The sequence below is a fragment of the Gavialis gangeticus genome, unplaced genomic scaffold, assembly GCF_001723915.1.
Source record: "Gavialis gangeticus isolate Ggan-Ray unplaced genomic scaffold, GavGan_comp1, whole genome shotgun sequence".
NCBI classification, from domain to species: Eukaryota; Metazoa; Chordata; order Crocodylia; family Gavialidae; genus Gavialis; species Gavialis gangeticus.
The window spans coordinates 138,438,466-138,456,434 of NW_017729024.1; the positions used below are offsets into that span (position 1 = coordinate 138,438,466).

The 17,969-nt window shown below is 37.0% G+C and overlaps 2 protein-coding genes across 2 annotated transcripts in view; both read right to left on the reverse strand.

The window, feature by feature from the left end:
- IPO11 (importin 11) overlaps positions 1–17,969 on the reverse strand; it is a 350,536-nt gene that overhangs the window by 58,839 nt on the left and 273,728 nt on the right. Inside the window, exons 28-29 of the mRNA XM_019517805.1 lie at positions 6,646–6,741; positions 194–278 (exon numbers count right to left, since the gene is read on the reverse strand). Coding sequence (XP_019373350.1) covers positions 194–278; positions 6,646–6,741 — 181 coding nt within the window. The remainder of the gene's footprint in view (positions 1–193; positions 279–6,645; positions 6,742–17,969) is intronic.
- On the reverse strand, positions 13,193–17,324 carry LRRC70 (leucine rich repeat containing 70). The gene is made up of 2 exons (XM_019517806.1): positions 16,460–17,324; positions 13,193–15,891 (listed from the first exon to the last, which is right to left on the reverse strand). Exon 2 carries the CDS (start codon positions 15,878–15,880, stop codon positions 13,955–13,957), a length of 1,926 nt encoding a protein of 641 aa, XP_019373351.1. The 5' UTR covers positions 15,881–15,891; positions 16,460–17,324; the 3' UTR covers positions 13,193–13,954.

Sequence of the window (17,969 nt, forward strand, 5' to 3'; positions counted from 1 at the left end):
ATATATATATATATATATATATATATAATTATCCTAAGGGCCTACTCTGTTTCAGTTTGGAATTTGCAATTTCCAAGCACAGTTTAACCAAAAGCAATGGATGAACCAAAAGTAATGCCAAAAAATTGAAGTTAACTACTTTATTGTAGTAAAAGATTAATTCCAACATTAACAACAGATGTTCAAAACTTACTTTCTTCTTCCTTTTGTCCTGTTCTGTAGGGGGTTCCTCATCTTCTGTTACTTTGGGTTCTTCAAAATGAGACATCAACATACAGCTAAGAGCAAGAACAAGAGATGACTTAAATACACTCTACCAATTAAAAGGCTTTACATTAATATTGGGGGGTGGAACCTCACTAGGTATTCAAGATTATGGGAAAAAATATGATTAGACTATTTACAAATGAGCATTGCTTCTGAACATCAGGCCTTATCAAAAGGGTGATAACAGAGAAAATAGAAGAGTCTATATTACTTAAAATATTTGATACTTCATTGCAAACCCATTCTCCTGTTAGAGAAGCGTTTGAAATTGCCAGCCATGCTAAATAACTAGTTCTCAGCTGAAATAGGTTGATCCAGATAAACTATATTAAGATTTATTCCCAAATCATATACAGAGTGATGCCCCTTTTTGGTTTGTATCTTTGTTACACTAAACAGACAAATTCAGAGTTCACTATGGTTATAAAAAGAAACTGACAAACGTTCATATATCTAATTCCCCTAACACGGGGTACGCAACCAAATGAGACCCGTGGAGCCATTGCATCTTCCAAATTGCCAAACCCTAAGCTCCACAAGCCTTATCAGAGCCAGGTTGTGTCCCCTTTCCCCATGAAGCCAGGTTGGGACCAGATCACGCCTCCTTCCCCATGCAGGGCCAGGCGAATCCACCTATCTCCCTGTCCCTCTCCATGCGGTTGCATGGTGGCTGAGTGCTAGTCCCTGGCTTTGTATCGAAAGCACCATCTGGCCCGCTGTCAGACTGGGCACTGCCCAGTTTGCTCACCAGGCAAAAAAGTTCAGCACCATTATCCTAATACATTAGAGCTTTAGAAGTAAAATGTTCAGATGCTTAGTGCTTGGTTCTGATCAACAAGAACAGCACTATTTATAAGGCTGCAGAATAAATCTATGACTAAATGATACTTATGAGCAGAGGTGTCTCCACCTTCATGCTCCATTGTGCTTTGAGGTAATCTGATGGAGTTTATTCTTCATTGGGGTGATAGATACAATACTTCAATGAGAAGAGAGATCCCACAGGACTTGGGCAAATGTCAACAACTATCCTGCATGTTGCTATCTGGGAACCTATCAGCCTGGAAGTCCACCTGATGGGGAGACAGGCAGGTTGTTTATAGTTCCTTCCAGAACAGCAACACAATCTGAGTGGCTCAGTTTCTCTAAAATGTTGCCCCTTTTCCCCTTCAATCCTGTTTAGCAAATCAGTGAGGGTATTGGTTTTTCTACCTATTGGAGGCAGTAAGCCTCTTAAGTACAGCCAATAACCTGAGATTACCATAAAAAGTTCTGCATTGTCTCTCTATTTATCCACTCCATATGTTTACCTACATATCTGAACTGGCAAAAAGGATTAAAAAGAGAAAGAAAGCCTTACACCAGGGGTTTCCAACCTTTTATGGCTGGTGTAGCCCCAGCGGCCAGTGGAGGAGCAGGGAGTCCCCCGGCAGCCGATCATCAAGCGGGGGAGGGGAGATCCCCCGGCAGCCGTCCCCCAGCAGTGAAACCATAAGTGCCAGCGGTGCACGGTGGTGCTGGCGAAAACAAAAGCGCCAGTGGCACACGGCAACGCAAAGTGTTGGCAGCCCCTCCCCCTGCTTCTCCATCACGTACCCCCAGGGGTACATGTACCCCCAGCTGACAACCCCTGCCTTACACCATCTGTACACATCATTAACAATTAAATTTCATTAAAAAGAAGTTAGGGCCCAAGCAATTTCTCCCCCTTTTGTAGGTCACATTTCACTAGCCTTCTTCAAAATCATGCTTCTAAGCCATGTTAAAAAGCAGTGTCTAAACAAATGTTATAGAACCCAAGGGCTCTCCTTATTTTAAATTTATAAGCAACCAGGGAATCTTTGTACCTTAGCTTTGTAAACACAGGTTGCAAAAGTATAGCTTTAGATCTCCAAGTTGTTTAATTGAGGATATAAAACGAGTTGCTGGAGGGGAAAAAACTCCTGTCCTTGAGAGTCAAAACAGGTTATTCTTTTCCCAGATATTTCTGTAATGATTAAAGCACCTGAGGAAGGCAATTATGGACAGACTCCTAACCAGTAACAAACATGCCAACAGGCAAATACACAAAATCTGTAGTACACTATGTAAAGAAGTAAGTAGCAGCATGATGAAGTAGCTTTAACAATTTAGAAATTCTGTAGTTTGCAGTCAAAATCACTTTTGAAATTACACAAAATGAAAGGGCAGAGATCTTCACAAGTTTTAACTGCACAACTCCTCACTTGAATCAGTGGAACAGTATCATATTTAATTCATACTTACACAATAGTTTGTACAACTTACAAAAAAATTCAATATTCGCTTGGAAAGGAAAAAGAACAACAAATAAACTTGTAAACAAACTACACAAACAAACTGTCTTTAATTCAGGACAATACATCTCTCAGAAACAGAGCACACAACACATTCAATGAAACTGAAAAGCAATATACTTAAATCTGATAAAAAGAAAATATTCCTTTTATACCGCTAATAACTAGTTTGTTCTCAATGACATCTTATGACAATGAGTTATATACAAGGATCAGTGGATTCAAAGGAGATTCAATATTTATACATAAAATAGAAACATTCACACTTATACTGTGTAGCATAAAAATATCTCTAATATACAATGGATATAAGCCCTCTTCCTTCAGGGTATAAATTGATTACTAAGACAAAGGGTAAAGAGTTCAGAAGCTACTTCCATTAATAGGAAGTTTATTTCAAATGTATCCATTAATGTAAGTTTTTTGCTCCATCCTCTGAAACAGGTTGTACTATTCACAGGCCCACCAGCCAGAATCTGCCCATGGATGGACTAGGTACTGCTCATATGTCCCACCAAAAACCACTGAGCTGCGTTATCAAACTCTGTTTTATTCATGGTATTTATTTTTTCATCCAACTGAAAAAAAATTTCCATATGACAGGACAGGATTATGTTATCTTGGGATGTTAAATATTTCCTTTTTTCTTGTGAATATATCTGGGTGAAGTTGAAAGGAAACTGCTTTTAAATTGTTCAGGAAGAGGTTAAAATATACAGGAGAATTCACCCGCCCATATATTCCTACTACTGCCAAATTAATCAGAGGAACAGGATGCACATGCTTAATGAGCCTGATCAGGGGAAAAAAAACCAAAAACAAAACATCAGTGCTTTCTCCTTTGGTAAGATAAAGCTGAAAAAAAATTGAATTTAGTTTATAACAGAGATACTCTTTGATTTGACAAAATACGAGACACTCTGGAATATGTTTGAATAATGACACTCCTGCTTTCTAGAACAAATTGTATTTTGATATCTGTTATACTATATTACTGACAAAGTTTCTTTTTCCTCATGTATATTTATGAGTAATGTCACTAGGAAAATGTTATTATGTAAATCTTGCTTTTTCTCTCATGTAGCTTATTATGGCTTCAAATGGAGACACAAAATATGATGCCTGCTTGTATTCAAGTGTTAGCATTATTTTCCATTTTTATAATTCACTGTAAATTTATATTTACATATAATGGGACAAACTGCATCTTTGTTTTTATAGTCAGAAATGGAACTATAATTTATATTGCTTTATACACTCAAATAAAATGCAGATGGGTGAGAAAGATGTCTACAATTTAGTACAAAAACTATTTTATGTATATTATAAAAGGATTTTCCAACTGAAGATAATCATCCTTAATCCAAATTGTATGGGTTTCTTCTGTTTATTTGGTATTCTGCCATCTAGCACACACAAAAAATTGACATCAATTTTTTGAAGTATTTCCTATTCATCTTTACAGCTTATTTTGCAATTCTAACGCAAGAAGTTGGACATGTTTAGACATAATTTTGTGCTTAGTTACAAGTCGGAGAGACTCCCAGGTTTGTATCTACAGTTTTCAACAAAAAACATATTCTCTAGCCAGACGCTATTTATTCAAGTACAAGATTTTAAGACCACATTTCTGCATTTCAAATACCTACTAGTAGATTTAAAAAGATCCTTCACAAAATCTTTTCAGTCTTTTCAAGGAAATGTAAAGCAAGCATTATCAGTCCCATAGTCCTGCAAATACATCTGGAAATGTCAAAGACTGTATCTTTGTCTGCTTTTCTAGGATTTCTAATTAATTTCTGCTTTCTTTTTTAAAAAGGTATTAGTTATTTTACAGTAGTTTTGAAAGGTACTGTATTTAGGCTAGCTGCTAGTGGTGCTGAAAAGTTTAATTTTGCAAGACTTAATTTGTTGTTTAAGTAAAAAAACAACAACCACTTAAGCGTCAAACAGGTTCATCCAGGGTGTGAATAGATGTCACATTTAAAAAGTTTTAAGCACTTCAAAGGGTGAATCGGACAGACAAACATGCCCTTCAAAATGCTCCAAAAAGCTGATCCTCTGTAAAAGTAAAACTGATGGAATGAGGTACCATTTAGTAGTGCATTGCTTTTTGTTACATATGGCTGCTCGATGTAGCACAACAGGGGAGCCTTGTACCCCATCCTGAACCTGCAGAGAAGGGACTCCACATCTCCCCCAGATGGGATGAAAACAGATGCAGAGAGGTACATGGGGAATAAGGGATGGAAAGTAGAAAACCCAGCTTTGAGTGAGGGCAGGGGAAACTATGGGGCAGATTTCCTGGTAACAGGTCAATAGAGCCACACTGGCAGTCTCTTCCACTCCCTATACGTGTGTGTGCGCGTGTGCGTGCGTGCGTGCGTGCATATGTAGCAACTTCGAAGCATTTCAAATATTATGTCTTTGTGATGTGCAGCTTTGTGATGAACCAAAACTATTGGAACTAATTACATTTATAAGAATACCTCAAAATGAAGCTCTCAGGCCATTCTACAAAAAATCAAAACAAGCCCAAAATATTTTCTAAATGATAAAGTGTTAAAAAAGGGACAACAAACTTGGACAGAAAAGAATCAAGAGCTGTAACAGTTTAAATTATAATAAATATGTGCTTAATAGTGACTATAACTGTCACATTGAAATGGACTTCTGAAAAAGAGGACGTTTCATTTATGCATTTGAAAACTGCAACCATTCACTGATGTAATTTGGTGAAAACAATGAAATTAAGTCTGAAGGAATACTAGTATTAGGCTATCTTAAAATAAAAGAAAAAAAAAGAGGACTGCTCATGTGTCCCTTTTCCAGGTAGAAATGCTGCCTCCTTGTTCAAGCATGTTAAGCAAAGGAGGAAGCTCAGTAGAGTAAGATCATGTAATCAATAGTAACTGAACACAAGAAACTTCTGCTTCAAAGAACAACTTCCTAAAGAATGTTAGGCAGATGAAGAAAAGAGAAGGGGAGAAGGAAGAAGGGAAAAAGAGATGCTTCATAATTCTTCCCCCACCACTGGAGAAACATTGAAAACCTGTGCCATCTACTTATAAAAGCTTTGAAAAATAAGTATGGAAGTTTTTGTAAAGGTTAGATTTCAGATAAATGGTAGCTACTCACTTAGATAAAAATCTAACTTTTTCCTTTCTAAGCATCACTTTTCCCCCTCACACACAAATACAATATATATATATATAGTGGGATTTTGTTTGATATACATTTTTACAGCTTTAAGGATGTAACTCCCCATTGCCCAGAAATCTCTTGAAATATGGAGTATATGCACTATTCTTCACTTCCTACACTGCATTGTTTAGCAGTGTTAACTGCTGTATTTCAGTAGCAGATAAGGTTATACACATAATTTTCTAACCTCTCAAACAGGCAGTTTGTGAGGATTCATTTTAGTAAAGTGCTTTGCAAGAAACTGCTATTGAAATGCAGCATGATTTTAGGTCAAAATGTTCAACTATGATTTAGAATTTTTTTTATATATCTGCATCTCGATGAATTTTGAACATACTAAATTATATATTACAAGAAAATGCTGAAAAGTACAGCATAAAGATCAAGAAACCACTTTTGTTGCTGATAAAGGGATAATTAATTACTGATAAAACTGTCATAGTCGATATAACTTTCCTCCACCTAAAAAAAACCTCACACCTATTAATTTCAGATGTACACATGCCTAAAATTAGAGCCTGCATCATAAATTTACTTAAAGTTTTCTGGCAAATTCATCAGGTACAAAATTGTTTATGTATACTTATATAAGACTGTTTGGTAGGTAAATGTATTAACTAATAGCTAATTAAATTTAATCTTACTGTAAGGCTGTTCAGCAAAAAAACTTTTTTTTTCATATTCTAATACAATCTCTTACAAAAACAAAATTCTTAAGAACATGTGTCTCAATTTCTAAAAGCAGGTTTTTTGTTTTTTTGTTTTTAGAGAGAAAGGAAGAGAAAGAGAGAGAGAAACTACATATGTTAAACTGCTACTACACTTCAACATACACAAGTTAATTAGATATTCCACTTACTCTTTGTAAGTTCCTGTTTCAGGATCTTCAGTCATAACATCATGCAGCCCTTCCACTGAGACGTTAATGATACCACAAAATTTATCTTGAACAACACTGGAAAAGAACAGGAAAATGACTTAGCTAACCAGGAAATCTGCTCGATAATTATAGGGCATATCTATAATGTTTTCATTATTAAATGTTTAGTTGAACACATTGCTAAGTACTTTTTCAAAACGCTTATATAAAAAATTCACAAATAGCCAAGAGGCAACAGTTAAAAACAAATGACTAAATATATTCTAGAGGCAAATTAACTGGAAATGTACCGTTTACAATTAAAAAAATGAAACAATGCTATGCCATCTGCAAATATACATACAACTTATTAGGCACCAGCAAAACTTAATGAAAATTGCTAAATTAACATGATGCATCTGCTACTGCCATAAGTAAAATATGCAAAGTGTTTCTCAGAGAGGATGCTAGGTCACTCACTCCTGATACTGGTATTTCTTGTTTTTTCTTAGCATGTCAAAACTTTAAATCTGGGACAATGTTGAGCACATCTGTTGGCTTTTGAAAAATACTTATTTATTAAAATCCTGAATAAGGACTTGTGAACAATTTACAGCTACCACTAAAATGTTCTTACTAAAAAAATACCAGTATTACTTAAATTTACCATTTTTAAAATCAGATGTTTGAGCACCTACTATTTGAAGAAATTACATTTAGGCAAAAATTACTGCAAATCTCTTTATGTTACTAGGGAATACCCTACCAGTAAACATTGGCTTATTTTAAAATTAATTAATAGGGACCAACAGTGAGTAAGTCTGACCTCTGCTATAACATGAGGTATGATCCTTCATTCATCAGATCCTTTAGAAAGGCATCAATCCTGATTTAAAATCTGCAAGTGGCAGAGTATTTAGAACATCCCAATGGTTGATTATTATATTTAAAAAGTGGCTTATACCTAGAATAAGCATACCCAGTTTCAGTTTCCAGCCACTGCATTTCTTATGCCTTTGTCTGTTAGATTGAAAGAGCCCCCTATTATCATTTTAACTGATTTAGAGCTTGTAAAGATGCTATTACTGGGAACAACACATCACAGCATCTAGCTTTGAGGGAACAGAAAACTGTCTTTCAGTATGCACAGTGAAATGGTGATGGCTGTGACTCCATTTATTAGAAGACCTATTGTATCCCCTCAGTCTCATCCCTTTCACTTTTCTGGTGAAGGGAATGACAAGGGAGCAAGTAATTCTTTATGACATATATCTATATAGATATCTATCTAGCTAGCAATATATCCATCTATAATCAATATATAGATATACCAATATGTATAGATATAGATAGATCAATAGATAGATATATCTATATATAGAGATACAGACAGATCTATATATATATCTCTATATATAAATATAGATTTATCTAGCTATCTATCTACGGATAGATATTTAGATGCAGGTAGTATATTGTTTGCTTAGCCTTAAACCAGGGCACTAAAAAGTTTATGGACTCTCCTGGATCATCCAACTTCTGCATATGCTGGTTCAGCAGCACAGGATGTGTGCGTTTTATTTGGTTTTGTTACTTATATCACAGTTGTCATTCTAATCAAGCACTGGATAGCAATGAAGCAAGCAAGATGACTCACATTTATTACATTTTATCTCTCAGCCTCTTCCCAGGGGAGAAAATGTGTGAAGTGTGATGTTTGTTTTGTGCATATATATACTACAACGTGTTTATGTTAAAGAAGACAAGGTTTTCAAAATGTGTCATGCACTTGACGCAGACAGTGGTGAGGTTTGGGGTGTCCCTTATTTCTTGGAGAAGCTTAGTTACAATTTTAGTTTAGTCTCCTGCACAAAGTTTCATTGTATTCGGGGAATTAAGTTGTAAACTACAATTTTCATCCCAGAGGCACACCATGAAAGTTTTAGATAACCAGGTCCCAATCTTACACACACTTTCATACCTACTTAATGTTAAATGTACAAATATACTCTTGCTGAAGGTAGTGGGAATGCTTAAATAGATGCTTAATATTTGCTTAGTGCTTAAATAGATGCTTAAGGCCTGCATTTGCAGATATCAGGCCTTAAACTTTAGGGGAGAACTTCCCTCCCCCACCCATACACTCTTAAGGCAAGTAGAAAAATTCTGATCTGGAAGTTGGTCAGTAATACTAAATCACACTTTTTGTGCACAAATACTTTGCTTTTTATAAATCATACCAAATAGATACAAAGTCAAGTTAATAACAAAAAAATATGTATTATTCTCAGTTACTCTGGACCAGAACTAGGGCTGCATGAGATGAATCGATGATATGGATCCATAGGAATCATGCAGCTTATAGTCAGAGAAATAAAGAAGTTTTTGGGGAAAGAAAGGTTCCCCAGTGATACTTGGAAGATGTTTCCTACAGCCTGAGCAGGCTGGATGGTTTCACTGAGGATTTCACTTCTGGAATAGCTGTTAGACGCTGGAACACAAGGCTATCTCTTTACATGCCATCCAAGCAAAATCATGTGCCTCTGTTACCTACATAGCAATTATTTTTCCCTGCTCACAAGTTTCATGAGCACTGGATTACTCCAGAGATTTTGGCATCTCTGCCACATGCATACTAGCTCCCTCCCAGAACCACCCCTAAGAAACAAGCCCTGCCCACTTGCTGCAATTTGGAATACACTCGAGTGCAGTATTCAGAACGTGGCCTGAACGACATGCCTGAGATTTGGAGTGGTCTTGAGGACATACCAGCACTACTCTCAGTTTTCTCAAGATAGAGTCTGACAGTAGTGTTGGGATGTGTATTCAGGACCCCTCTACGTCATCTTCAAAGCATATTCGCCAGGCTGAAATATACATGGAGTGGGAGTGAGTGGTCAGGGATAAGCAAGAAGTTACTAGAGACACTGCCTGTAATGCTGTAGATCAGGGGTGCTTAAACTTTTTTAGTCTAAGTATCCCTGGCAGCCAGACACCGAGCAAAGGGAGGGAGGGTGGCGTGCGGCCGGATGCCGAGCAGGGGAAGGAAAAGGGGGTGGCGCACAGCCAGACTGAGGGGGAGGTGGGGATGGCATGTGAGTGGGCAGGGACGGAGCGCTGCTGCCTCCCAGGAGCAGGGCCGGGTAGCTCGCTCGGCTCAGGTGAGAACAGCAGCGTCCCTCTGCAGGGCAGGGAAGCTCACCGGGCTGGTTTGTAGCAGCAGCAGTTGCTGCGTGCAAGCTTCCCTGCTCCGCAAAGGGGCACCACTGCCCTAGCCCTGCTCTGTCCCCTCCCACCCACAAATGCCCCCTATGACCAGTCCAAGTACCCCCAGGGGTACGCACAACCCCAGTTGACAACCCCTGCTGTAGAGGACTGGGCTCCAGAAAAGCACAGCACAGCACAGCAGGAGAGAAAACCAGAAGTGATATGCCTCTTCAGGGGCTGCTTCAGTTAATTACCTGAAGTGGGCTAGAGTACAAACTGTCCTGGAGAGAGCTTTTATTCACATTTTTTACAGGATTTACAGATAAACAGCAAGAGTTCATAGTCATGCCAACCCTACCTTAGCACTCTGAGCTTTACAATATCTGTGATTTTCTGAACTGAGCAAAGAACATCAACTGTTGGGAATCTGACACGACCTCTGGAAGCTAAAAGGTGGGAGTGGTTTATAGATCTGTAGTAATAATATTTAGTCAGAGGAACTCTTTAAAAGAAGCATGCAGACAACAAATCTTTTGTTTCCTGAAGGTGATATTTCTATGTCATTTTATATAAAACAGAAATAGTTTTTCTTTGCTTTATAATTATAAACATTTGTTGGCAGAAAGATTAAAAATGTGTAGGAAACTGCCAAGTGGAAAAATCAAGGAATGCAAAAGACTCCAACAAAACAGGATAAATATTAACTGTAGTCTTCAGGAAAGGCAATGTGAATCTTTCATCTGTCCATTAAATGGAACAAGCTGCTTCTTCAAAGGCTTAGCCAGCAACTATGGAATCATTATGCAAGGTAACTCTTTTAATGCAAAACACATCTAAAAAATCCTAAATCAATATAGTTTCACCAGGATTTGACAAACAACTCTAGGTAAACGTTCAATGATAATATAAAAGGGATTATGTTTTATTCTTACTGGACTGAATAAGGAAACAACTTATAAATCAAGGTAATAATATAAGGATCTCTAAAATCAGCCAGGGCTTGTTTCAAGAAAGATACTGGTAAATCGAAGTGTTAGCCACATTAAAGACAGAGACTGTGTCCAAATGAACACTTCTTTCAAAATTAAATAATTACCATTATTTGTTTTAGAGTATACATTTTACACAACAAAAAGTCATTTTTTGTTTCATTTGCTTCTCTTTCAGCCAATACAAATTATTTTTCTTATCAGGTGATGCTCTCATTACTCTTGCATCTCCTCAATTTGTCACAGTAAAAATGTTCTGTGTTTTTCATTGAGAAAAGACAGGTCCAAACACTGCAGATTTATAACTCCTGTCAGGAAGAGCAGTAGGACCAAACCCTAATACTGCGATTGATAGTATAAATGACATTACTGGTGGAGGGGCTTATATAGTGTCTGTACGAGAAACATGCTCCATCTAAAATGACACCAGAATATGGCCTGCCTATTGGGAGACTGATTATTTCAGTAGCTCTTATTTTAATGATCACAACCTTTTTTAGAATAAAAACAAAGTTGATGTCAAATGAGGTGGATTCCAGGAAAAAATTTACATAGCTTTGTCCTTTTTCCTTTCACTCCAATCAACTAAGATACACATTTAACATTCTCATTCTTCCAAAAAGTATTTGTGCAAAAATTCAGATTCAATATTGTAATTATATATCCATTAACTATGTACTGGGCACAAATGCACAAGACACTGACTGTGCAGTAGCCTGATACTATTACACAGTAGCATTATACGGCAAAAATCGTGCCAAGATGCTACTGTGCAGTAGTATTAGCCTACTGTGCAGTAGCATCGAGGCAGACAACTTGACTCTACCCACAGGCACTAGAATTGAATACTTTCAGGGCTGAATGATGGATTTGAAGCAACAAATTCAAAAAAGGACAAATGCAGATCAAGAGCCTTTTGAAATATGGGATCCAAATCCAGAGAATAGGAGCCTCTGGTTGTTCTCTGCCCTTGGAAAATTCCCTCTGCAAAGGGCAGATCTTCCTTCAGCATAGTGATCAGAATCTACTGGCACCAATATAGAAAGGGGATTGTGGTCTTAAGAAATATGGACTCGTAACTGAACAATAAAGTTTCACTTCATAGTTGGGAACAAACATAAGCACTGATTTCTTATTTTTGATGCAAAACTGTAGGCAAAAATACCGACATTGCAGATTAGGTTGTTTAAACATGCAAATGATTTAAAATTCAGGTGTATGTGATTATGGACATAAAACTATGCCTGCAAAAACGGAGATCCAGTTAAGGGTTGACTGAAAATATCACTCTAAATATAGTAGTTGGGATATAATTCCATCTTTTTTAAGGTTACCACCATGTTATTGAAGAGAGGGAAAAATCAAGTAAATACAGCCCCAAATTTAAAGAAATGAAGACAGTTTGAGGCATTTACAATTACACTGGCAGGCAATGTTGTGAATAAAAATACAGTAAAATCCTTGTTATCTGGCATTTGAGTAATCAGAACACTCTATTAACTGGAGTTTCCGGCCAGTTGGACAAATGTGGGGGGGGGGGAGAGGGGCGTGGAAGCTCGCACATGGTGCCACCCACCACCCTGCACTGTAGCTGCTCTGTGTGAGGCCACCCCCCTCTCTGGCCCCCGTGCAGCTTCTCTCTTTCCCCCTGCTTCACATCCGGCCAAAAACCACCAGCTTCAGGTAACTGGAATTTTTTAGATACCTGGCACCCCCCATTCCCCACTCAAGCAGGATAACAAGGTACAATTTATCTTAACCCAAAATGAATCCTAATATCAATAGATGGTTCTCACTAGCTTAAGAAAAGGTGATTGGGACATGGCATTCATAACAGGCTCTTCAGCAAAAGATATGTAAGAATGTGGGAGACAAGAACTTTTGTAGCTAATATCAAATTGGAGCAAATTCATGGTTGGGATAGACTTAGGCTTTACGGTAATCACAGTACTCCTACTCGGGTATTATGGTGAGACCTGAGGATGTACTGCCATACCCAAAAGCTTGTCCATGTCTATCCCAACCATGAAGTTGCTCCACTAAAAGGTATCTTCCACAAAACCTCTTGCTTCTAGCATATTTTCTGGACCATTGCAGCTGCAACATCACTTCAACATCTATGATTACAGCACTTAAACTCAAAAAAACATTATAAATGATATAATGAATTTTACAATGTATTATACAAATTGGAGTATTTAAGTTTATAAGAAAAAAAAAAACCTATTGCCCTAATTAACTTAGTCTGTGATATTGGACATTCTAAAGTTGATTATATTTTCAACTAAAAGATAAAGTAAGTTCCCTAATACAAGTTAGTGTCATATGCAGTTTGATGATAAATGTGCACATCAACAATGTATGTATTTTATTATACACACTGCATGCAACTATTTTTTACTTTAGCAATATATTGATATACAAAAAATATACAGAATTTTTAATTTTCCCCTCTTTCTCAGAAAATGTAAAACAGTTCATGTTAAGCAAAAAGGAAAGCTTTCATAGAGAAGTAAGGCTGGAAGAGACCTCAGGGGATCATCTAGTCCAGCCAGGGATTAAACCTATGACCTTGGTGTTATTAGCACCACACTCAGCAACTGAGCTAAATCACCCCTCACTGTTTTCAATTTTCTAACCCATTGTGAATAGCAATGCACATATTAAAAAGATCCTCTTAGAGCACTATTTTCCCCAGAAAAACATTTCATCTCATAATGTGGATAATAATTGATTTTCCTTACTCATTTAACAAAACACATTATTTCCATACAAAATTTAAAACGAATGAATATTGGATAAAAAGTTGAAGCCATAGCTTTAACTTCTTACTGAACATATTGCAATATACAAGAGTAATATAAGAAGGTTTCCTTCAAAGGGAAACAGAGCAGAATATTCATCCATCACAAAAGGTCAGAACAAGTAGCATTTGGAGAAAGAATCATAATATAGATCCTAGGTTGTAACATTTTCCATAATGCCAAGAACTAGTTGATCTGACAGAGGAACAAATTATTTAAAAGAACCTCAGATATTTGATTTCTTGATGTTTTAAAGTACCGCCCCCTCCAAAAAAAAAAAAATCAACAAAAGAAGTCAAACTGAATAAATCATAGTGCTGAATGCTCAAACAAGATGACCTGTGCCTGATTCTCAGGCGCTGTTCGTTTGAGAAGTCTAATTTGGTCTAATTCTGAATTCCTCACTGGATTATGAGACAGGGGCTGAACTGGGTTAGTCACATTGTATCTGCCAGCCTGATAACAACTGTAGTACTCTATTCCCTTTTCCTCTGAGTTTCCTGGTAGCTTCAGTTTCTGTTTTAATCGAATGATTTTATAGATTAGAAAAAGGATCACAATGCAAGCCAAAATAAAAAAGGCTAGTAAAATGTCAAATGCCCGATTCAGCTTCTCCACTTGCTGTGTGCAGAGGAGAGATGTTTTTAGTGATACAGATGCAGCACTTGATGGAAACACACTATTATTCTCTTCCATGGTTAAATTAACAGGTATGATCTGTGCTGTCATTTGCACTGGCAAAACTGATAACATCGTAGTTGCCTGTGATGGATTCCCAGTGGCATATTCTTCATAAAAAAACTGACTACCAGATGTGGCTTGGGCTCTTCCCCATAAAGTAACATGTTTAGCAGCAGAATTTCCCAAATGTTTGTGTGTATTGTATCTAGTCACCTTATGCAGTGCCATCACTAAAGTGGTGGTACTATGATGCATACCTGCAGGTTTCAGATTCCAGACTGCTTCTGGATTGGCGTTTGTACTGGCACAGTTTGTAAATTCAGTCCATTTAACATAATACAAAGGCCTACCACGCATACTTGGTGGATTTTGACAATGTATTTTTACAGAGATTGAAGATGATGCTAACCAATTGCGTAGCCTAAACAATTTGCAGCTACAGTTCCAAGGATTGTAACTTGCATACAGATGAATTAATGAAACCAAGGGTTTGAGTACCTGAGGTTGCAGGTCTGCAATTTTATTAAATGCTAGGTTTAATATCTTCAAAGAGGAACCAACTTTTTCAAATGTATTATCGCCAATACTAACTATTTTATTTCTGTCTAGATGCAGGTACAGTAAATTATGCAACAAGGTAAAAGTACTGGCATTTATATTTTCTAAATCATTGTGACTTAAAATTAACTGTTTGAGGTTATTTAACCCAGCAAATCCATTAATGAGAATGCTTTTTATTTTTGAACTCTTCAAACATAGATATTCAAGCTGGTCAAGTCCTTCAAATGCAAAAGAGTGTATTTTTCCAATAGGGTTGTAAGACAAGGAAAGTCTCTCAAGATTTTTGAGAATTCCAATGGCGCTTGAGGGCACCCGTGTTAAATTGTTACCCTCCAGGTTTAAATATGCAAGGGTTCCAACGAGATGAAATGCTGAATCCGATATCCATGCAATCTTATTGTAGGCTAGATTAAGTGTTTGAAGACTAATCATTCCCAAGAATGTGCCACTTCCAAGGATAGTGAGACGATTTCTTTTAAGTGTTAAGTACTGAAGTGAAGTGAGATCGCTAAACACTCCTCTAGGAACAAAAGCTATTTGGTTATTCTGAAGATCCAAAAAAATAAGTTTTGAAAGCCCTTGAAATATTCCAGGATCCAAACGTTTAATGTGATTATCATCTAGATGTAAATAGGACAGTTTATTAAGTTCAACAAAAGCTTTTGGGTACACATGTAAAATGTTGGAATTATCCAAATACAGCACAACAAGTTTCCGAAGTTCTGTTAATTCATTTGGAATTACATGAGAGAGATTATTTCCACTCAGATATACAAGAACTGTGCTTTTTGGAAAGTTCTTTGGAATACTTGAAAGACCTAAGTTACGGCAGTGAACATGTCCCCCTGTGCAGAGCTGGCAGACAGCTGGGCAACTAAATACCTCCTGGAGCACCAACAAAAGAAAACAATTAAGGATATGCAGGAAAACTCCTATGCAGGATAGAGAATTTTGAAGTCCACACATATCCCTGTCTTTGGCTTTTCCATTCATTTCTGACTTGGCTATTAGGGATAAAAAAAGATCAAATTTGTAAATATTGTTCATCTGAAGTTCAAATATTATATTTATATTATTTAAAAAACACATGCAAGCTAATGTTTTAACATTGTAAAACAACATGCTTTATAAGGTAATGAAAAGTACTTCCCAATAATCTATGTTACAACTTCTCCCTTTCAGCACTCCCCATCTTAGCATCACAAGAATTAAAATACTTATTGGGTAATCATGCTGTATTTCAAGTGCATTAGGAATCAGACTAAATTAACAGGTTAATGAATATGCTGCCAATCTAGCTGAAAAATATTTGATCAATTACAATTTAAAAGCAACTAACACTGTCATAACAATGGCTTTCAGTAAAGTCAACATATAAATTCTTTGAACTATTCTTTCTATATTTGACAAATGCCTCGTTAAAGCTAAAGGTATTCATGAATAAATACTAATTCACGTTTACATGCAGGAACACAAGTTTCCTTTCATCACTAGCTCTTCATTTCCTCCTTGAATATTACTTTTAAAGATGAGCTTAATTAAGTTAAAAATGTATAAAAAACAATGACTTACCCCAAACCTGTAGTTCATTTTTATCATTTAGCCTGTTGTTAATGCCATTCACTGGAAAAGTTAACTTAGCAGACCTGTCTGTAAGGCTTTTCTTACATTCTGGTTTATTAAAGCTCTCACATTTTCCCCTTGGTTTTGAAACTGCTCACTCAGGAAACACTGCTTCCTAGAGGCTCCTCCACAACAAGTGAGAGAGTGGTTAAAGTGGGGTTACCATGGATACAGGAAATAGTAAGACAGGAAGTCATTTTTATCTGTGCTTCTGAAGTATTGTTGGAAAGGAAATCTCAGCTATTTAATTCTAGAAAACCCCAAGTTAAATTAAGTTGTCTTAGTATAAAGTTGTTAAAAGTCCATACAAGTTTACTTTTCTTTTAACAAAAAAATGGTGGTAGTCACTTAGAATTTAGGCATATTTAAATATAACAAAATAGTAAAATGTGTGATTGCATTAAATATAAATACATTTGTTCACAGGCGAAAAAATTAATGTACAGAGAAAAGTTGCTTCTAATGCAAACAATGTATGTACTTTTGTCAAGGAGGAGAATATTCCTTAGTTCATACAGCCTATAACACTCAGTCAAGCCTAGTCATTCACGATGGAATAACTGCATGCACGGATAGACTAGCTAGGCTGCAACACTGCAGAAAAGCACCTGGAGTTACAGAAGCTGGATATCAGCCAACAGTGTGTTTTTGTCACAAAAAAAGAACCAACAAAAAACCAGGAGCATACTGGGATGTATTAACAGAAATGTTACTTGCAAACCAAGGTAAGTGCTGCTCCATTTGGCATCAGTGAGGCCTTACCTGGAGTTTGTATGTCCAGTTTTGGGCACCGTACTTGACTAAAGATGTGTACAGATTAGAAGGAATGCAAGAGAGAGTGAAAAAAAAATAATTCAAGCCCTGGAAAACATGACTATGATGGAAGGCGGAAAGAACTGAGATTATTTAGTGTGAGGAACAGAAGCCTGAGGGGGAATTTGATAAAAGTCTTCAAATACTTGAAGGGGCTTTATAAAGAGGATGGAGACAGACTATGTTCTCTGGCTGTAGGGAACAGGTCTGGGAGAAATGGCTTCAAAACACAGCAGAGGAAATTTAGGTTGGAGATTAGGAAGAACTTCGTCGCCATAAAGGTGGTTAAGGATTGGAACAGGCTACTTAGAGAGCGAGTGGAATCCCCATTCCTTGAAATTCTCAAGAGCAGGCTAGGCAGACATTTGGCTTGAGGCTTTGGTTGAGGATGATTCTGCATTAAGGGGGCTAGGACTAGAAGACTACCTGAGGTCCCTTCTAGCCCAACTTTCCTATGATCTTAAGTATACGTGTAAGCCCATGGATGAGAGAAAGGAAGCACTATCTTGAAAAAGGTGTATGTGGCTCCTAACTAAGCAGTCAAGCGTGCTGTCTTGGTATGAACATGGCTAAGCTCATTCCATCAGCTGCTGTGAAACGACATGCACAGAGCAGTCTATCAAATAAAGAGTGGGCTGAATACAAA

Bases quoted from the DNA above. Each gene is read 5' to 3' on its own strand.
- LRRC70 (XM_019517806.1), bottom strand. From the start codon at position 15,880: ATGAATGGAAAAGCCAAAGACAGGGATATGTGTGGACTTCAAAATTCT.